Below are 22,579 nucleotides of genomic sequence, written 5' to 3' on the forward strand. Positions count from 1 at the left end.
CATGAATGATAAAATGTACTTTGAACGTGCACATGCAAAAAGCCAAATTTTGTGTATCAGCAAAATTAATGTCAGTCTACTGAGACAAGCCTCTTGGATGTATTCCACATTTAATGATTGTGAGCTACAGATAGATCTGGTACAAGTACTAATAATTTTTTCATTAATTTACATGTAGTAACCATTTCTTTGCTCCAGGGAGTGAATAGAATCTTACTTTATTCAACGGTAGTCATCAAAGGTCATACGTGCATGTCAGTAACTCCTAGTGAGAGTTTTGATTTAAAAAGAAATTCTCTCCACTATAAAGTAACAGCAATACATTGTAAATGCTGTAGAGAGCATTGGGGAGAAACTGCATACATGGTTATGCAATCGTTAGGTTTTTTGTTAGTTATTTCAGACTGTGCTACATGCATGTCATGTGAGTTACAACTACAGACTTTATGGTGTCAACTTTGCTAAATTAGAGACATAACATCACATGCTCACGTTGGTTTGAGAATTGTCATCCTCAATGTGCATAAAGGCTTTTTGTATTTGTGTTAAACTTTTATTTTTCTCTAACAACAGGTCTTCATCTCCCCCTGTCCCCCCTCCAAGGAAATACAAAAAAAATGGGACTCCCAAGCAGGCCGGAGATTTAAGTCCATGTACAGAAAGCAAAGAAAACGTCCCATCAATAATCCCTGTAAAACCCCCGAGCAGTACCAGCTCTTCAACACCACAGAATGATGCTCAAGGACAGAAGAGGAAACCAGTAAAACCAGCTCCCCCCAAAAGGGTAAGCTCTCTTGGTCGTAAAGCCACAATGCCTACAAATGCACATTCTCTTCCTGTTGGTAAAAAGCCAAGACCTCCAGTTCCTCCAAAACCAAAGAACTATGTTCCAAAGAAAGCTTCACTTCCTGCTGGTGATAGTATGAAAAATGATGAACAAGGCAAGGATCAGACAACTAAAGGAAGAGCCGATTCAGCACCTTCTATGCCCACTTCCAGTTTGTCTGCTGATCATGACTCAAAATTTTTTGTTAACTTGGAAAAGGAAAGTAACACTATCCCTTGTGAAAGTGCTGATGTTAAGAGGGCATCTCAGTTTTTTGTGTCTTTGGATCACGATCAAACACCAAGTGCCTCTGCTACAAAGGTAGAAACAGAATCAGGAAAGCAAAATTCTAGTGCGACTGTTACCAGAGTTGAAGCAGATGATAAAGAAGTTACCTCTGTTGTGAATGCTAGCAGTAAACATGAAGTGTGTCAAAATGGCGTTGCCTCTGTACATGCCAGATCAACTTTTTACCATTTTCCTGTGGAATGTAATTCAGGAAAGGAGTCCCCAGACCCCCTTGAAGGGCTTGAAATAGAAGCTGATTTTATGAGCGATGGTGAAGGAGAAGGAGTTTCACCTGACAAAGAGAGAAGGAGCAAACTTGAGTCTGACTCAGTGGAGGTCAATGGTGCAGCTGCAACAGATGATGCGGGTGTTGTTTTGAAAGATCGGGGCGGCAGTGAATTAATACCAGCAGGTACTGATGAAAATGTTAAGGTCGTGTTTAGTCTTGTGCTTGAAGAGGAGTGCTCTGTATCAATGGTTGATGATGCTGATGTCCAGCAAAAACGTTTTGATGTCACAGCAACAGAAGGAGGTAAAGAAGCTGAATCTGTGACTGAATTCAGTAATGACACTGAAAATGTTATTTATCCCCAAAAAAGTGAAGAAGTACTCGAGGATAGTCTATCCACAGAGCCATCACATTCAGTTACTGTTCAAAGTGAAGGTTATGTTTGTGATGATAAGGTTGAGAAACCCACTGAAGATTTGCAGGCATGTGGTCAAGACTTTGTTTCAAACAAGGAAGAAGGTACCCAAGAGAACATTTTTGATGGTGAAATGCCTGTTGATGAGACTCACAATGACAAATGCAAGAATTTTGAACCGAAATATGTTACCCAGTCAGATAATTTAGATCTACAAACAGAGGTGCTTGCAAATGGTACACCTGAAGTTTCACTGCTGCACGCTGCAGAGGAAAATACGGACATAATCATAGCTGAGCCTGTGAAAGAGGGGTTCTTTTCACCAGTTAGTGACCATACAATTTCTAGGGGTAGTGTTGAAATAGCAGAAGAAGGAAATCAATTTTTGAGCACTGATGAAGGTGTTGTTAAAGTAAAGGAAGAATCTCAGTGGAGTAGTTCCCTGTCTGAGAGCACAAGTAATGTTGTACAGACTGTTTCTGAAAAACCGCTAGAAGAAGTCAGTGAAGGAATAGAGAACATTAGTAGTGATGCTGGACAATCAGGAGTTGTTTTGACTGAAAGCCCTCCTGAAAGAGGAGAGTCCAAAGATGTTTTTATAGAGCCAAATATTGAAGAAGCACCAAGCGATGAGGTGGTTAATGAACAACATAATGAAAAAGATAGCTCAGAAAATACAGATTCATTTGCTGACTCAGATGGTCTGGTGAAGCCGGAATCAGACAAAAAGCTTCCCATCTGTGCGGCAGAAACATGCACTGCAAATGATCTTAGTAACAATTCTATTGAAGGACACGAAGATGGTAAAAAAGATGACGTTGTACTTCTGGAAAGAGTTGACATATTAGTAGCTGATTCACAAGAAGTCAAAGATGACAGTAAACCAGAATCACCGTCCTCCCCTGAGCCAATACCTCCAGCAAGAAGGAGTCGCAAAACGCCACAAGGAAAGCGTACTTATGAAAATATCGAGATATTTAGTTCATTGCATGGAGGAAATGCGCAAACAGACAATGAGAAAAAGGACAATTCTCTTAGAAGGACTCAGTCTTTTAGTAAGTATGAGACTACTGTGTTATCTTTGCCACGCCCGGTCCAGCGTGTATCTGACGATGAAGCCATTTACAGGGTACCAAGTAAGGTGGTGCCAGTTCAGAGATACACTGATGATGATTCATGTCTGTATAGTGTACCTCATACGATTCCAACCCATTGCATAGACAGAGATAATGGTTATGCTGTTCCAAAGCCTATCATTGTCCAAGTCAGTGCAGTGGTGGACAGACTTAAATCAGATGAACAGGGGGCGATATATGCTGTGCCGGGTATGCCTACACCAGTCCCTGCTGAAACATTTCCCGACCAGTCAATTGCGGAGGCCACAATGACACCACAGGATGAGCGAAACATTTATGTTGTTCCTGGCAGGCAGAATGCCGATGTGACAGTATCAGCAAAGATCTCAGGAGTTCCACCACCAAAACCACCGAGACTTAGTCTCTGTCTTGACCAGGATAAGACTGAGAAAATTCTAGGGGAGGGGGCTGGTATAAAAGAGGTCCCCAGACCAGCCCCGAGGACACGAGCTGTTGATGATGCAATGCAAGAGCTTAACAAGCAGAAAGGGTCACCCAGCCCTGTACCAAGAAGAAGTTCCAAAACAGAGGCTTCTGGATCATCGACACCAGAGAATAAAGGTTCGCCAAGTCCGGTTCCAAGGCAGGGTTCCAAAACAGGTTCTGGAGCTTCTACGCCTGAGAGGAAAGGATCACCAAGTCCTTTACCAAGGAGCTCATTGCAGAAGACAGAGACTGAATCAGAATCACAAGGAACTAATTCCCCTGTCCCGGTCAGACGAAACCGTGTAAATGCTCTTCAGACAAACATTGATGCTTCTTCATCCTCAGTGCTACCATCATCTTCCGAGGCATCTGTGACAGAAAGCACAAAAGATGATGTTCCTAAACGTAAAGTGCCCCCTCCACCTCGGCCGCCACCTCCTGATCCGGTCAGAATAAGTATTGCCATCTGTCAAGATTCTCCTTTTGTTCCTCCTTTGACTCCTGGTCTGGAATCTGACTCTGATTCTGATGTAGGTGAAGTGGAGACACCAAAAGTGAGTATTATCACAGCTGTGAATCACTGTACATTAAGAGGGTATCAATAGGGATAGCACTATCCACTGTATAAATCTCTGTTGACTGGATAATGCAATTTAGTAAAATCCAGCTAGTGGTCTATTATCAATGCTGTGTTCTGATTGGTTGAGCTACTACTGGGCTATATGTAATAGCCCACTAGTAGTGAAAAGCACTGGCTTTTTGATGGCAAAAAGGGATTTAAGTCTAGCTTTAACTAGCTGAAGTTGTTTTGTCTCAATATTTTGACCAATAGTTGGATTTTACTAAAACAATTATTCCGCTCGCCCTCATAGCCTCTGAGCCAATAGCCCATGTGGCCTTTGGCCTCATGGGCTATTGACTCAGCGCCCATTCGGGCTCTAGGAATAATTGTTAATTATTTTCCCCAACTCATACCTGCTGGATAGTGATTTATCCAGTGGACAGTGTTATCTAGCGTTTGACCAACCCGAGTCTGGTCGATAAAAAAGACTCCCTGTTAGTAATAATAAAGACAAAAAGGTACTAAAACATCAAGATTCGCACCAAGTATAGTGCGTGCTAACTTGACATTATGACATACTATTCACACAGCACAAAAGAAAGATAACAAGCCAAAAATGTTCTGTAACACTTTTATGGGTAAATGTGAAGGGTACTGTAAATTTCCGCCTATACAGCCCCCTCCCCCCACACTTATAAGCTCCCCAGTTATGAGCCCACCTACCTGTAAACAAAAAAATACATCCGGTCATAAGCCCCCTCGGATATACGTCCCTCCGTTTTTAAACCCTCCCCCCCTTCACTTATAAACCTTCCAGTTATGAGCCTATCTTCCCTTTAAACCAAAAAATACATCCGGTCATAAGCCCCCTCGCATATATGCCCCTCCGTTTATAAACCCCCCCCCCTCCCTTATAGAAAAAATACATCCGGTCATAAGCCCCCAGGGATATAAGTTCCTCCTTTTGGAAGCCCCTCCCCCCTTTTATAAGCCCCCCAGTTCTTCCCTTTAAACAAAATATACATCCGGCTATACCCCCCCCCCCCTACCCCCAGTAGCTTGTGTTAAAATGAATTCGATTTTTTACGATGTTTTGAAGCTTAAAAAAGCGGGTAAATTCAAAAGGTACTTTGATCAGCACTGCTACATAGACTGTTTTGAAACACTTTTTCTAGTGCGGTTATAGGCTCCCCAGATATGAGCACCCTCCCCCTCCCCCCTCCCTCCTCCCCCTGTTTATAACCCCTTACGAAGTTGTGTAAGCCGAGGGCTTATAATCTGAAGTTGACGGCATGTTCCAATCCAATCTACATAATGACCATATTGTGCAGTACGTTTTATTTATTCCTTTCTTCTGTAACATTTTTTGTTGTTATATCTTACCTATTTTTGTAGGGACCTTCCAAACCTAAGACACATCACATTGCACATGAAATTCTTTCCACCGAGCGAACTTTTGTTGATGCTTTGAAACTTGTGTTTGAGGTATGTGTTCGGGACTTTCATGAAAAATTGAAGTAGCCAGCAGGCGTTGTGATGTATCTGTAAATTGTGTCCAGTAAGGTGTAAGAAATAATGCAGCGTTACTCGTTGAGCAAACTTCATAATTATTATTTCTTTTTAGGAATGTTATGGTACCATCAAGACCGCTAATGTGGTGGCGGAAACCGTGCTTAGCGACATCTTCAGGGATTTAGAGAACATTTATCTGCTTGATTCAAGATTCCTTCAGGAACTGGAAGAAAGAATGGCAACATGGTAATGAAAAAAAGAGAAGAAAATCGTAGATTATTTTAAAAATCAAGGGTAGTTGCGACTTTATTAATTTTCCGCTTTTTTCTTTATAGGGAGGAACATGAAAGAATTGGAGACATTATCAAGAAATACGGACACTTCTTGAAGGTATACAATTATAGAGTTTTTTTTTCTTTTTACCTAGTTTTCCCTTTTCCCTTTTCCCTCCCACTCAAGGAGCGTTGTACTGAGCTGTTTTTTTTCTCTTTGTTGCTGTTGTTCTTGTTCGGTACTTTTTGCTCTGACATGGAGTAAAACGTCACCCGAAAGGTTGAGGTAGTGTCTTTTATAACGTAGGAAAGGCATTAACAATTATTGTTATTTCAGTAATCGTTGAAACAGCGAAGGATGTCTGATTAACAACTTTGTTCAGTGGTGGTTTGAAAATGTTCAGACGATAACAGCTTATGGAAATAACAGCTTTTGAAATATTCTTGTAGACCAAAAAAAACAAAAAACAAAAAAGGAAACTTGCATTTAACGGTATTGAGCAGATAACTTGTTTCCTGATTTCCAGTTGGAACAAGTAGAATTTGAACGCTAACGCAACATTTATATCCCCCCCAAAAAAAGAAAAACAGAACTGTAAAAATTATTGTTCTTTCAGATGTACACCCAGTATGTGAATGGTTACGATAAAGCCATGAGTGTGTTTCAAGAAACAATGAAAGAAAATCCTGAGTTTGCCAAGTTAGTCACACAGTTTCAGGTATGATAAATATGATAGGCTTTTTTTTGATCACTTACAGTAGAACAATGTAGCATATTATCGCACTCATTGATAACAGACCTTTTTTTAACTTATCGATAGTGAATATCCATCTACTCTGCGTGCCTTACATCAAGCAAACTTAGCAAGTTTGAAATTGGTGCCAAAAATGAGCTAAAATATAGGCTACAAAGACGCGGAAGTTTACAGACGCTTGTAAGCGCCCTAGATATACATGTATACTCACCTGATACGGAATTTAACGAAGAGAAGCACTTTAAGCACTTTTGTATTGTATGTGGACTTAATATAGTTCTATCTTTTGAGTCTGAAGACGAAATCCTGAAGTTTTTTTCCGTTCAGATGAAAGCTTCTGAGCATTACTTTTCTATGGTGCTGTTTCTTATTCTACACAAAATCATTCTATTTTTTGAGTCTGTTTGAAGTGCGATAGTGTTTAAGTGAACCTATATTCCAGTTGTTTATCAAATAAAAGATTAACCTAAGCTTATGGCTTTCAGCCATATTTTCAACTGAACTTTGTACAACTCAAATTTGAACTCTGTACATTCCAAAACAAGAGATTTGATAAACTTCGATTTAAAGCACAATTGAAGTTGTTCTTTAACTTTAGAACAGTGAAAGATGTCATGGATTAATTCTGTCCTCGTACATGCTGAAACCTGTCCAGCGGATTCCAAGCTACAGACTTCTTCTAATAGGTGAGTTAGACTTTCGTGGTTTTGTAGCCTTGACAGGGTTGACGGGGAGGTAGTTTCTTTCTCCCAAACTTCTCGCGGTTCTTCCGCCAAAAATCAAGAGCACTCCTCCGCTAATACCGTCAGTTACGCAGGCTAGTTGTTATGGTAAAATTTAATTGCTAAAAATTCGTTATTATTTGACCATAAGCCAAGCTTGAATTTCTTAATATTCAAGACACTTCGAGGTAAAATTAGACGCAGAAACGGGTATTTTAGTTTAGTTTAGCCGAGATTTTTATGCCGAAAATCTCTTTGTTTGCGGTGGGGTAATGTCAAATGAGAATGGATTTGCCTACAAGCCAAGAAAAATACGTCAGTAAGTCACGTTTCTTAGATTTCAAAGCTCTTGCTGCTCGTATTCGACCATTCTATCTATCGTTTGTTATCCTTTTATCTCTTTGACTATAAGCACAAAGCAAGTCATACTTTTGAGGAGGGACTTAATTCTCTTTTAGGAATAGTTTCACTGGTGATAATATCGCTGTAGGTCTTTTCAGGTCCAGTATTTGTATTTGTGATTTAATTATTCCCTTTGTTATGATTATTGTTATTTTTCAGACTACCTTAAACACTTACCGAAGGATTCAGAGGAATTTAAGGACACAGAAAGTAAGCTTGTGATACCTCCTACCTTGCTCGTTAATTCCCCTCTTTTTCTCACGTTGCCTTGCTTAAAACTGTTAGAGGCAGCCCTAGATGAGGCAAAATCGAAGTGCCTTTGCTTTCTTAGTAGTTCGCCAATGGCAACTGCCACTGTTGCCCTTACATGCTGACTTGCGAATTCACCTCCCATGTAGTCAACATTTTTGAAACCCAAGTGCATCACTATAGCCACGCATCGCCGAAGCCCTAATCCGCTATCTCTTAGTCAAGTGTCAGCGTCCGTTAGAATATTATTTTATTTTTTTTGCCGCGAAATTAGCTTTGTTTTTCACTGCTGGAATCGCCTCCTTCCCTGTCCTGATTGGCTGAAAAGTTTTTGGTCGCAAAAGATTAATCTATAAATAACCTGAAAATCTCTCAGGCTGTGTCGTAGGATAAATAGAATAAATGAATACTTTAATTATCGTCTTCCGTTATGAGGCTTTTCAGGGATAATGAAACACATAAATAACTAACCTGAGATCAGGCTCTATTTTCGTTTCGCTTTGTAAATAACATTCCGGCGGGCATGGCGAAACGAGCGAAACTAGCGGTAGCTGGTAGAGAGAATGTATGAGAACCGCTCAAATTGGGCCTGATCTCAGGTTAATAAAAAACTTCAAATGGAACATAACAAGGCTAAGAATCCCAACTGGTAGGGGTTGTATCTTTTGACAATTTCACAAGCTGGGCCGAAGATTTGAACTTGGGACTACCGAGAACAAGAGGTCAGAATAGGACTTGAACCCCGGGCCTCCAGCGCTGTAACCACTCAGCCACGCTGCCTCCTCAGCGCTGTCTTAGACCTCTTGTGAAAGACAGAGGTTCCGAAGGGATGAGAAGTTGTCACCTATCTTACTGATGTCAAACAGAAATTCCCTATTAACCCTCACTGGTATTCACCAGCGACTGGGTCGGAGTCGTAAGAGCGCTTATGGCTCAATCGGAGTCGTTGTAAGCGAAGCCATAAGCTCGACGAAATCGGAGTCACAAGAATTAGAGTGTTCCAATTTCTTCCGACTCTTCGTATGATTCCGTTACTTATGATATAGCTAAAACCAATTTGTCGGAGTTTGAAGCAGAAGCGGAAGAATAAACCAGCGAAAATGCAAATTCTCAGGGGCCGTGTAACTGATTTAGTATTTTTTCGCGCGGAATTGCTTTCGGTACGCGTAGCTTTCACCAAATTCACTTTCAGGCTGGTTGTCATAAGCAAAGTGGGACTCTGTTTCCACTAGATCATAACGCCCTGTGCTACTGATTAACACCTCGTCTCTAGTGAAATCCTGCCTAATAGTAGACTGCAAAACAGTCCGTATTTTTGCGTACTCAAGTACGCGCGAGCAGTCAAACAAAAGGTCTGGAACGAGGCTGAAAACAGAGAGCGAGACTGGGGAGAGACGCGCGCAAGACTCTTACCCCACGCTTTACCGATTTCTTTACTGATTTTGAGAAAAAAAATCCGACTGTTTTGCAGTTTAGCCTAATAGAGGCACTTGGAAGTGATTTTGGTTAGATATATTTCTGAGCTTCCTCTGTATTGTTCACGTTTAACAGCTACACTAAAGATTGTTTCGGAAGTTGCAACACACATAAATGAGTCCATGAAGAAAATGGTATGTACTTGCCTTATAACGAGTCCGAAAACAAATATTGCTGAAAAATAGCAGGGGGTAGCCCTATAAGTGTCAGTCTGCTTTACAAAGGTGTCTCTACCATCCTCTATAATACCAGGGAGGCTAGGTTATGTTCACTCTTGGTTCGCTAGTGCCAGGGTACCAGTACAAAATGGTGTGATGTTCACACCTTGTGTACCCTATATGAAACTCTGTATAGTTGCTCCATTGCGCCTTGTCAGACGTCATTTTAAAACTTGTGCGTAGTAGGAAGTTATTGATATTCAAAACTCTGGATGGCCTCGGAACTTACAGATTATGGGCGTACACAGGGACCCAGTGACCACTTTAGTGCCCGAATTCCGGCGTGGGAACTTGGAAAAAAAAGGGTGTGTTCACATTAGAGACCATCGAGTAGTGAACTCGGGAACGGTGCCTGGGTATCTTATGGCCCTAGCGAAACCTCTCTTTGCTATCCGCTGAGACGAGCTTTCTTTGCACTTTGTGTTTGATGATCAATCAGTTATAATGCCCATACTTTCATGCTCCATTTTCTTCCTTTTTTAATAGGATAGTTTTGAGCAGCTGTTAAAACTTCAAAGTATGCTTATAGGAAATCCAGAGATAGTGAAAGCTGGACGGGTAGGTTTGATTTGGACAACGTACCGTATTTATTCGAATAAGCGCCCAACCTCGAATTAGCGCCCACCTCGAATAAGCGCCCATCCTAAAGGCAGAAAAAGTTAATAAGCGCCCAGCCTCGAATAAGCGCCCACCCCCTCCTCCTCCCAGTCCAACTCAAATAAGCGCTCACTCCCTCCCACCCACTTGACTGAATAAATTCTAATAAGAGACTTCCTCGAGGATGGAGTTTTCTTTAGAGTATTTTACAGAAACCTTGCTTCGTTACTTCTTCGCGTTTTGTTATTAGCATTTATTGTTTTGTTGCAAAATAAACATTCTTCACTTGCTGAAAATGGTGAAAATTTAATAAGCGCCCAGCCTCGAATAAGCGCCCACTCTCAAGGTCCAAAAATTTAATAAGCGCCCAGGGCGGTTAATCGAATAAATACGGTAATTTGTGATATTAGAGACCTTTAGATTCGAGAACGAGAACGAGAACGACTACGAGTACGAGATTTGACGGAAAGTCAGAAAATAGACACCCCTGAAAACTTCATTGTACTTGTGACTCACCAGAAAGGTTATCACTGTATGTTTATTGGAAGTTAAGCCCTCTCCCGGTCGCAAAATGATAAAACTTCTAACGTATGATCACTTGTTTCCCCCACTACGACGTTCTGGCTGAGACTCGTACCCAGTCGTCTCTGATGAAATCTGGGCAATACGCGCAAGGCTTCCCGTTTTTCTTCCTTCCTTCCCTTGTTGCAACGTGAACTCGCTTAAACCTTCCCATCAATCATCGCGCAAACAAGAGAAGCGGCTGGGTACGAGTCTGATTCTGGCCAAAACCCGTAGTAGAATGACGACGTGAACTACTTGCAAAATAACACATCACGTCTTTACCACATTTGACGCACGTATACGAAATGTAAAACGTAAAAATAGATATATTTCGCTCTTCGAGCCTCGTCACTCAATAAAATTTTCATGTTCAAGTTATTCGAACAAATTCCTAGTCTCGGCATTTACAATTTCTCAAGGATGACGACGGCTATCACGTTTTCCCGCCAAAATGACGCTGGTTCACGCGCGCTCACTACTTAGTGTTGAGAAAATCGTGTCCGCGTAGTCATCCTTGTCTTAGAAGCTTAAGATCTCTTATATAATACAGGCAGCCTAAGCTCAAGTATGAGGATACTTAACAATTATTCCTGGAGCCCGAATGGGCTGTGAGTCAAAAGCCCATGAGGCCGAAGGCCGAATGGGCTATTGACTCAGAGGCCATGAAATTGTTTTAGTAAAATCCAGCTACTTGGTCAAAAATATCGTGACAAGACAACTTTAGCTAGTTAAAGCTAGACTTTGATCCTTTTTTGCCGCCAAAAAACCGGCGCTTTTTGCTACTAGTGGGCTATGACATATAGCCTAGTAGTAGCTCAACCTATCAGAACGCAGTATTAATTATAGACCACGAGCTGGATTTTTCTAAATACAATTATATTAGCCTGTGGTGCATGAATCCACTTCAGTGCAGGACCAGAAAACCACATAAGAGACAAAGAAACATAAAACTAAGGCGAGGCCAGTAGGCTATTTTTATGCAGTGCTCTTTAACATTTTTTAATGTAAATAACCACAATACTCGGAATTCCCCTAGAAATGGTTTTATTTCAAATTTGCATAATCGTTACACAGAACAGACACATTTTTCAACCTTTGCTGGTTACGTTTGTAATATTTGCTTATCGCACACGGCGATCGCCGTACCTTGTAAATCGGCCTTCTTGCATGTTATTACTACTACCGATTCGATACGACAGTAATACAGCTCACCAGTATTTGCCATTTCAACAGGATTATGTTAAAGAAGGAATGTTGATGAAGTTATGCCGGAAAGACATGCAGGAGAGAATGTTCTTTCTGGTTTGTATAATACCTTTTTCTTTTCTAATACATTAACTGGGCTCCAAACGTAGGGTCTTTTTAATGTGGAATATTTTGCTGCAAGGTTTTTTAAGGCAGAGGGCCAAAACTACGAAGTGCATTCATGAACTTGCAGCGTCGAGTAATTACCATAACCGAAAATAATCTCTCTCTCTCCCTCTCTCTGTCCAAACACAGTACACGTAGTCGATCCGAAGAACCAATGAAAACTCAAAACAAGTAGTTGTAGCGCGGGAAAGTGACGGGACCAAGTAGTCACAAAGGATTTTGATTTAATTCTCATCGGTTAAGAAAGTGGCATTTAGTTTTTTTAGCTAATCACGAGGCTTTTAGCGAATAACGAAGTAAAAACCGCGATGTCTAATCTAAGAGGTTTGTCGAGGCAGACCAATGTATGTGAGACCAAGCTAAAACTGGCATACATATACAACCCTAATGTTGCTTCGAGCTTGTTCTCTGCTCTTCAAATCCCTGTTATAATTTCACGACTCTTGCTTATACTGCGCTCACAACTGTGATGGGTGTTTTAAACTCGAAATTCACCATGATTTCTTTCATATTCATCTGTTTTTTTCATGATTTCTAGCTAACAGATGTGTTGTTATACACTACACCGATGGGAGCAAATCAGTATAAACTCAACAAAATGCTTCCTCTTCTAGGAATGCAGGTACGTGTCTAGTAAGAAAATCACCAGAATCAATCCTGACATGTGTCGCTCCAGGGGCGGATCCAGGATTTTTCTTAGGAGGGGGTGCACCACTAACTGACCGATGACGTAAAAAATTTTAAAAGCAAATACGAAGAAGAGGGCTTTTGACTAGGAAATAACATAATGTGAACTGCTGAGAATACATATCAAACGATAGAGCAGATTTTGCATGTCTGTCAAGCGACTGCACAGTGTTAATTAGAAAGCGGCCGCAGGTCATCCCAGGGGGGGGGGGGGGGGGGGTGCGCACCCCCTGCACCCTCCCCCTGGATCCGCCGCTGCGCTCCTTGTGAGGTGATCCAAGACAATCTTGGATTCAGGATTCCACGCTTTGGATTCCTTGTCACTGGACTTTGGATTCCTTGTCAGCGGAACTTGGATTCCGGATTCCAATCGTTAGTTGGATTCCGGATTCCTTGAGCTGATTTCCGGATTCCAAACACCAGGATTCCGAATTTCACAAGCACAAAATTCCCAGATTCCGTTATCTGGATTACCTTACATGGGACGACGACGACAAGTGATTGCCAACATAGTTAGTGGAGGAGACTAGTTTAACCTGAGATCAGAGCGTTTCGCTTCATAAATAAAATTCTGGCGGGAAAGCCAATTTTAGCACGACCACGTAAGAGAGAATGTATGGAAGCTGCTAAAATTGGGCCTGATCTCATGTTAAAACTGGTTATAAAAGCCGGCAGACATCAAATTTGAAAACAACGGTGCTGTAGTTTATGTTGGAAGCTCCCTGACCGTGCACAGTCCTTTGTTTTTTGTTCACAAATTGTGACTGAATAAATTAATGCGATTTTTCTATTGGTCAGTAAGTTCAAAATGATATAGGAATGCTATTGAACGTTGTGCGCGGTCAGGTCCAAAAAAGCTAACAAAAAATATACAACAAAGGAGTCTAACGGATTTTATAAGCCTTCCACTTAAATGCCTGTGTTGCTAAGAAAGAGGAACTGGAATTTATGAAAAGACAGAGAGTCCAGTTACGTGAGAAATTTCATAATAATACAAAGTATTCAAATTAGACAAAGAAAACTGAACTTGCCAGAAAGCGAAACCAAAGATTACAGAAAAATTCTAGAATCTTTAAAGTCAAAAGCAAAAAGGTTTGGTTTCGTTTAACCCAGGGGTTTGATGTTTGACCTTAATGTTTCGTTCTGTTAGGTGACCGTTCCAGATTCTCCTGATTTTGTCAATGAATTCAGCATTATTAGTACTACAAGGTCGTTCACTCTCACTGCAAGGTGAGTCTAAAATGCAACATCTTAGTTAAATGTCTGTAATTTTAAACGTTAACACCATAACAGTTGGAAGAGCTTGGCTAGTCCTTTATACTCATAATTCAGGTCTTAGGGTATTGCTGTTTTTCCATAAACGGGATACAATACCGGATGGGTGTTTGCGTTGGTATAAGAGTCTTTTTCCCGAGGTATGTAACAGAAACGTGTGTTTTTTTTGTTTACAGCACTCCAGAGGAACGGGATGAGTGGGTGGAGGTAAGCATCCTTTTTAGGTTTTTCTCCGCTTACGTTAAGGGACAAAATTTAGTTTGTTGATAAACAAGTAGTACCATGTGAAAGTAACGCCGAACAGGTTTTATTTGAGGATTTCTTCTACATACCTTAGAGTTAGAACCACTTTGTACAGCAAAATGAGCAGTACCACAGCAAAATACTGCTCTGTAGTTTTCATTTTATTGGACTCAGAGACTCAGAGCAAAATAACTACTATATGAAAGAACTGCTGAAGAGGTTTCATTTGAATGGTAACACCGTAGGATTTTATCCTCAGACTCGAAAGTTAGAACTACATTTTAAATGTATAGAATCATGTGAAAGTGCTGCTGAAGAGGTTTCATTTGAATGGTAACACCATAGGATTCCGTTCACATCCCGAAAAGCTAGGATAAGTCAATGTGTTCGGAAGGAATGCTAAGCTTAAAAGAACTTTTCACTGCCTCACTAGACGGATATATTTTCTCGCCTATCTCGTCTCGGGCCGTCAGTTTCAAACTTGGTCTATTTCTTATCTTGTACGTTTCGCTCAAAAAAAAAAAAAACCGACTAAGTAATAAGACAGACCACTCGTCGTTTTTGACGATTCTTCGCTTTTTATTGTTGTTGTTTTTTTTATAATTTTGCTAATATTCCATAAACTTTGCAGGCTTTGAATAACGCAATAGATGTTGTCACAAAAAGGAAAATAACTTTTGTTGCCAAGACAAGAGACGCAGCCGGACTGGTAAGCATTTATGATTTTAGGAATTATTAATTGTTTTTGGGTTTCGATGTACCTTACTGGTTCTAAATTTCGCGTTTTTCGCGATTGTAAAAGAATAGCGAAATTAGAGACCCGCGCATTTAAATCCACGCGAAAGTTAAACACGCGAAATTTAGTAGCCGTGTAGAAAATTTACTGAAAAAAAATGACATGTAATAATAAAAAACATATGCAGTATATGTATTGATAAATACACAAATTATTAACTGGTATAGTGATTAAGTTCCACTTATACTGTTATACTGTGCATTCCTTGTCTATACATTCATTTTGTTGCTTTGTTTTCGTCTCCCGCTTAGCTGGCGGAACAAGATGGAGAAGGTACTAAGCTCGGTGAGAAGGCTCCTGTGTGGATCCCTGATGCTCGTGTAACGATGTGCATGAGTTGCACATCACCGTTTACTCTCACCAATAGAAGACACCACTGCAGAGCCTGTGGTAATGTAAGTAATACAGATTCTAAGTTAGACTGTAAAACATTCGTTTTGTTTTTTTGAGGTTGTTGTTTCTTTTCCCGTCAGATCGGTTATACAAGGCGCTAAGCCTCGCTAGCGTGCGTCATGGACGCAGGCTAACCTCGGTTAGTAACGTCTGCGAAGCACCGACGCTATCCTTGTTCTTGGTACCCAACGGACTCATTGAATTACTAGAAGTGCTTTTCGAATTTTCGTTCAATCTGATAAGCCAACTGAACAGTGGCTTTTTTAAGAGGAGAACCATGGCGCGCACTCAAAACCTGATACACAGGTGGGAACTCAGAGCAAGGATTTCGGCGCTGGTTCGCAGACGGACTTAACCGGAAGTTTAGTTTCGTCAGTGTCCACGCATCTCTGTCACGTGCTATCCACAGTCTTGTCAAAATTATTAAAACCTGTGTACAGCCGCCCCGCCCCCACCCCCTTCTCGCCTCAGATTTGTTTGAGGGGAGGGGGCGGCTATTTATTTCTTATTAAGAGAAGGGTATCTGTTTCAGGTTGTGTGTGGATCCTGTTCAGAGAGTACTGCACCATTAGCATACCTTAACTACACCGAGGCAAGAGTCTGCGACAAATGTTATGATCTGCTTTTAAAAGGTGGGTTACCATTCTTTGGCGTGAGAAATTACATTTTCGATGAAATTAGAAATCTTCTTTGTCTAAGTTTAAATAAACATTATAAATACACCATCGAAGCGAACCCTCGCCGAATTTTTTTCCTCGTTAACTCTTCAATGTTATGGACGCAACTAACAATGGTTCCAACTCTGATATTTTTAAGACATGGATTAAAAGAAAGGGAAATTGTGTCAACGTATCGTCACCGTGTGTCACGTGTCAGTAGTTCCTGTTACAAACTTCTTGCATCCACGTCCCCCGCGAAGAAGGAATTTTGAGCAAAGCCTTTAATGGTGACTGATACCTCGACGTCCGTCACGCGGATGTGAAACCGTCGGTCGAAGGCGTTGTCCAAAGGGTTTTGTCTTCCGCTGTCGCAGTCATGGTCGTTGTAGCTGCTTAAGCCCCCAGTTATTCGGTTAAATTGCACGACGTAAACTGGCTGTGTGACGGCTGTTTGGTTCATTTTGTTAAACGTATGCATCTTTTTTCGCTGTGAAAATTAAGAAATACCTTGTTAGTGACTAAATCACCGCTTTGTGTTAAGTAAATGTCTCCCAAGCATTTTATTAAACGTTACAAGCAACAAGAAGGAACTTTGAGAAACTGGTAGGCTAACACGTTTCAAAAAACCACAACTGCAATCCGCTTCAATCTTCTTCAAGATTGTCCTTCAGTGCCTCCTCTTGATTTGCTGTGTTATTTATAACTTCTTTTCATGTTATAATCAGTTATTTTTATGTGTCACTGAATTTGCTGGCGGTTCCCGCTATTAATTGGAAAGCAAAATAACGAAAGCGTCTCTCCTTTGCTTAGTTTCATCATCCCGTGCTCCTCTTTCTACTTGCAAGGAGAGCCGAGGTGACTGGGGCCGAGTCATGGTTATACTTTATGTATGATGCGTTATTCTTTCCCCACTGTAGAGTTCCACACTCATGAGATACATGCAGATGAAAAGGAAGAAACAACAGCAACCCTACCTCCATTACTTCAAGAAACAGAAGCAGCAGACAAGCTTTTACGAAAGCCCACGAAGTTTGAGATGATGCGGCGATTTAAGAGCAGAAGAACGAAAAGGAAATCGCAGATAATACACCCAACTCACTTAACAGAGGTAACCATGTTGGCTTGATTGTAACAGGTAGTGGGATATAATGCGCATTACGCCCCGTGTAAACGGACGCAACATTCTTTGGCCAACAACTCCTAACATTGTTGGCCAGCAATGTTGCGCCGTTTTCACGTAGCTAAAAGTTTTACCGGTTTCAAACATTGTGCAACAACTCTCAACAACACGCGACAGCAGGCAACAGGGTGTGCAAACGGACGCAACCTTTACTATCCAACAATGTTGGGAGTAGTTGGCCAATAATATTACGTCCGTTTGCAGGGGGGGTTGGGGGGCTTTACGCGAGCGGTGAGCGGTGAAGACGCGACAAACGAGACCCTCAGTCGTCATTGTCAAAGTCTTACCGAAATGAATTGCTTTTGTATAGCGTTGAAGTTAGCCTTCTCTCTCCGGAAGTCAATACATTGTATGAAGACGTGTCTTGCAAAGCTAAGTTTTGAGTCTGCTTATGAAAAGGTATGGCGTGACGATTCAAAAGAACCCTCTTTGCCAGATCTTCTGCGTGTCACCACTTGCTATGAAGGTTTTTTTTTTTGAAACTATGAAATTTGCCGGAGTTCAACCTAGACCGGGATTTTTTGCTCTGACCAAAGGTCACTTTTGTATCTTCAGGTTGCAGCTAATCAGGAAGGCATTGAAATGAGTGGATATTTAAGGTTCAAGAAAGGAAGACATGGTTGGAAAAAGTCCTGGTTTGTTCTTAAAGACAATGTACTGTACTCGTACAAGGCCAGCTCGGTAGGTAATATGGTTTATAACTACAATTTCTCCTCTCATCCTCACTCTTGGCTCCTCGCCGCCGAAGACGCTTCGCGGGAGACCTTCTCCTTCACACCCCGTGGGGTAACTAAGGAGTGAGAAGGGACGGCTGCGTTATATGACATATTTTGAGAAATATATTTCTGTGGTGAAAGAACGAAAGATGGTAAATTTTAAGCTCGGTGAACAAATGTAAAGATGAAATAATCAGCATGTCACGAGCGTGGGACAAAGAAAAAATCTGAGTCTCCGACAGGATTCGAACCTATAACCTCCCAAACACCGGGCGGGCGCTCTATTCACTGAGCTACGGAGAACTCATAGAGAGCGAGGCCATATACTAGGTCCATATTTGACACTATTTTTTATTTATACTTAGTTGTATTTTACATTTTTTAAGTTATACTTCAGTTCTTGTAGAATCCTCAAAGGTATTTGGTCATTCAGCTTTAGACGATTTTAGCACTCGTTTACTTGTCATGGAATAGACTTTCTGGCCGCAGAAATAGAGAGTTACCTTTTAAGTTTGCTGTAGAAAAACAGAAGCGTAATGAGAGGAAGGTCGAAGGTACCCTGACCTCATCAAAGGCCACGTAACTTAGCCGTTTTATTATCTAATTATTGTAGGACGTGGTGGCACTCGAAACCTTGCCAGTACTTGGGTATCAAATCGAGGATCTTGGAAAGGTATGTTTTTTTTTTTCCGAGAACTTTGCAACTTTTGAACACTATCATAGCGCAGCACCATGGGTTAGAAAATTCGGTTATTTATGCATCCAAGAAATTCTGTTTCTGACAAAATCGTCCGTACGTACGCACGTCCGCCCCTTCATGTTGGCGGATGTTCGACATGCATGTCATTATATTGACAGCTGTCAAAATAAGGTTGATAAAGTTGTCTTGTAGTTTCTGGTATTCAAGTGTTCGTAGGCTCAGAAAACTTTACTTCTTAAAGATATTACTAAAAGTTCCTATGAGAGCTTCGCTTTTGGCGTTTGGCGTCTAAATATTATTATAAGATGCTCAACCTACCCTACGCTTATTACGAGGTTAATAAGTTACGTATTATATGGCCTTTTCATCATGGACCTGAACCTGCGATCAATTAAAACCAACAACTGGTCGGCGGATAACTTAAAAAAAAAAAAAACACGCCACCTCAATGAGTTACAGCCGGATGGCACTGGGCAGCGGATACCCTTTTTGACAACTGTCAATTGGCCATGAAATGGATGTCCATCAGGTTGTCCACTGCCTTGGACACTTAGCCAGAAATACCCGGTCATTACTAGAAAACAGCCAATCACAGCCTGCGTACTATCGTAGCCATACAATAAAGTGGCATATCGGGAATTTCTTAGGGGTTAGGGAAAGAAACAGACGTTGAAGGACAGCTTGCTTGTCCTCTCCCCCCCTTTCGGTCTTCCCCACCCCCCTCCACCCCAGAGAAGCCGGATGCTCGGGCTGCACTACAGTTTATTTGAAGGAAATGATAGCGGGCAATTTTCACGATATTTCTTCATAGGAAGGGGATGACTTTGTGTTCCACTTAAAACATAAAGGTGTACCACCGATTGTGTTCAAAGCAGACAACGAAACTTCAGCAAAAAGGTAATTATTAAACTAATAATAACCAAAGGTTACGGAGTGCGGGCGACAACGATCGAAGGTCAAAACGCTTTTGCTCCAACGATGTGCTTTGCATAAGTTTCACGTGACAGAGGGTCAAAACACACGTGATCAAACTACGAGTGAAAGAAGGTCCAAACGCGCGTGATCAAATTGCGTTCTCTGCATTCCATTCATTCTTGGTGGAAGTCCAAACAAATGCTGACTACATACATGCGACCCATGCGTAATAACAACCTGGAGATTAGGATTGCGCGCTCCTCTTGTCGCCCGCAATAAACCCGTTAAATTGTTTGTAACAAAAAAAGGCTAGATGGGTTTTTTCCGAACTGTACACGCTATTGGCATTAGGTATATTCCCATGATTACCACCTTTTTAAACTACTTTTTTTTCACCAAGTTAAATTTTGGAATTTTTCTTGAAGTGGGTTTTGCACTTCGTGTAAAGGAAAGTAAAGTAAGCCTGTATGTCTGTGCCGCTTTCAATGCCAGTGTCTCGCCTTTAAACCACGTTATAATTCAAACACAGTCCCTAGCCTGTTTCATAGAACAGATTATTTATAAATTCTTTTATGTCTTAGGTGGGTGAAAGGGTTGACGAAAGCAACCACAATGTAAGGTAATATCCTTGTAAAATGACGCGGTGACGAAGCGCTGTCGTGACGCTCGGTCAGTCACGCGAACAATGTCACGGACTTCTTATCCTAATATATCTATAATTTTAAATGTCAGAAATCATTTTGAAATTACAAGATATTTTTATCAGAAAAAAATTATCCAGATACTTATATCATTTTAATAAGAATGCTTGTAAGGTAACTTGTATAGTTAATTTTAGTTATAAATGGCACTGTTTGTCCGCTCGGCGGGCGAGGACCGTGTTCGGCATTAATTCGTTTCTCAATTATCCAATCAAAAATCAGCTCGAGGACTTGCAAGTTTTCTCGAACCTTTCGGCCGTTTAAAAATAAGTTTTCTTCCCTGAAGCAAAACTTCTGTCGAAAAAAATTGCCTAGTCATTCACTGAAAGCGATAGTGGAAAATATATATGCATGTTCGCTGCAGTCTTGGCCTGCGAACGGAGACGTGTTTCCGGCGGTACGAAAACACGACCATGACGGCAACGGGAACGTCAAAAATGCAATACCCAAGTAGTTTAATGAGCAAAACAACAACTCTGCATGTGCGTGACGCTGTTTTGTACATTTCGTTTCCGTCGAAAACTACGACGTGAAATGACCAAAGTTTAAGTTTACTCGAGAACGGGAACGGCAAGCCGAGAAATTCTACCATCTCTGTCTGAGGTCGGGCGCCTTGCCCTCTCTTCATCTCCAACCTAAATTTCCTTCTTCTTAAGTAGCTGGGCGACCTGGGATAATCGCGAAAAAAAGTGAAAGGATGCGAAGTCCATTGTTCATGGACGTTTTCATGGACGTCGCCGTTGTCGGACCGTCCCTAGGTCCCTAGTAACGGAGAGAAGCGACCGCCGAAAATACGTCTCTCTTTAAAAGCAATTCTAATCTCTTTCATCCTAAAATACTTGCCGTGGTTTCCGCCAGCTACTGAAGGCTAAAGTTTTTGTGCGCTCGGTTTTTTGTTAATTCGCTAATACAAATTGTCACTCTATTAAGGGTTAAATCCCTGTTGCGTAAGTAAAATTTTATATTTTGGCGGTTCATTTCATTACCTAGTGTGAACATGCATACCTTCTACACTGTTTCCCTTACAAATGTTCCTGGAAGGATAAGGAGAGGTTGTTAAGATCAAGACATAATTTATCTTGGTGTTCATTTCTGTCTATTCTTTTGTCTTTTTCATTTGCTTAAGCAGTGATTTCATAAGAAGAAATATAAGATGCTGGTCATTGTTATATCATTTGTTATAGTATAATTTTTCCGGCTGTCTTTTATAGTTACACTCATTTCACAGTTAGGCTAAGTAAACGGGCAACACAAACGTGCGACTTGTCTTGCAACATTGCTGTACACGAGCTGACCGCTCACGGATCAAACCTGTTTTGCAACAAATCAGCTTGTTGCAAATTGCGTTAATACTGACTTAAGTGATCGGATAAAATTAAGCAGGAGTAACGCCATACACGCAGTTACGCCATTTGCTGCAAGACGAGTTTGCCTTGGGCCGGTAAAACGCGCAACATTATACAGATTTTATTGCAAAAAGTAGAACTACGCTGGACTTTCTGCAACACATTTGTGCAGCCTGCAAGAACCTGATTTGTTGCAAGACAGGGTTGAACGTGGCAAGTAAAACGCGCAACATCGCGTTTGACTCGTTTCGCTGCAATGTTGTAAAACAAGTTGCACGTTTTTGTTGCTTTAGTTGGACCAACCTTGTACCCAGGGTCTCTCTTCTTTCAAGGGACGGGAAGAACGGAGAAACCCTGGAACGAGATTGCAGAAATTATCTTCATATCGAGCCACGCGCGAATTATATCTGTTTTTAATCTTAAAATTTTGCTATTTCGTTATTGTATATACGTTTTGCATATCATAGAAAGAAGTTATATATTAATCATAAAGAATTTTATCATTATTGCGCCGTTATATACGGTAATTTACGATTATTTTTTTCGTTATGAGGAAATAAAAGCTTGACTGGCAAACTTTTCTAGAATAGTGGTTTTATTATTTAGCTAATAACTAAATATGAGTAGATATTTCAAATATTATTTGATACAAAATCATAGAGGATTAATAAACATGCAAGAAAATCGAGAGTAAATTTTATCAAGCAGAAAGCGCAAAAGCCACTTCCACATTTTCCATAATGCACCTTATTTTCCCCCAAAATTTTGCGTAACTTTTGTTTTTCGTTTCTCCTGGGTATTACAGCCGTCCCAATAGAAATTGAAAGACAAAATTTGGTGGTGGGGGGGGGGGGCAAATAAGGTACATTATGGGAAATATGAGGGGCGGTATACAGCAATCTCCATACTACAGGCTCTACAGCTTGTTGCAGTCATATCTGTATCAGA

The 22,579-nt window shown here is 41.0% G+C and overlaps 1 protein-coding gene across 1 annotated transcript; it reads left to right on the forward strand.

The window, feature by feature from the left end:
* The first annotated feature begins 667 nt into the window (after positions 1–667).
* LOC140923641 (uncharacterized) lies at positions 668–22,052 on the forward strand. Its single transcript, XM_073373713.1, has 21 exons — positions 668–3,874; positions 5,278–5,367; positions 5,507–5,640; positions 5,730–5,784; positions 6,284–6,385; positions 7,020–7,107; positions 7,705–7,755; positions 9,346–9,404; positions 9,975–10,046; positions 11,883–11,951; positions 12,559–12,642; positions 13,858–13,937; positions 14,159–14,189; positions 14,857–14,934; positions 15,273–15,416; positions 15,947–16,046; positions 16,991–17,181; positions 17,809–17,934; positions 18,583–18,642; positions 19,481–19,566; positions 20,166–22,052. Exons 1-21 carry the CDS (start codon positions 812–814, stop codon positions 20,200–20,202), a joined length of 4,800 nt encoding a protein of 1,599 aa, XP_073229814.1. The 5' UTR covers positions 668–811; the 3' UTR covers positions 20,203–22,052.
* Positions 22,053–22,579: the final 527 nt, after the last annotated feature.

Source organism: Porites lutea, chromosome 13 (genome assembly GCF_958299795.1).
Source record: "Porites lutea chromosome 13, jaPorLute2.1, whole genome shotgun sequence".
Lineage (NCBI taxonomy): Eukaryota > Metazoa > Cnidaria > Anthozoa > Scleractinia > Poritidae > Porites > Porites lutea.

Bases quoted from the DNA above. Each gene is read 5' to 3' on its own strand.
- LOC140923641 (XM_073373713.1), top strand. From the start codon at position 812: ATGCCTACAAATGCACATTCTCTTCCTGTTGGTAAAAAGCCAAGACCT. The intron at 5,368-5,506 runs GTATGTGTTCGG...ATTTCTTTTTAG, and splicing joins CTTTGAAACTTGTGTTTGAG to GAATGTTATGGTACCATCAA. The intron at 10,047-11,882 runs GTAGGTTTGATT...CCATTTCAACAG, and splicing joins AGATAGTGAAAGCTGGACGG to GATTATGTTAAAGAAGGAAT.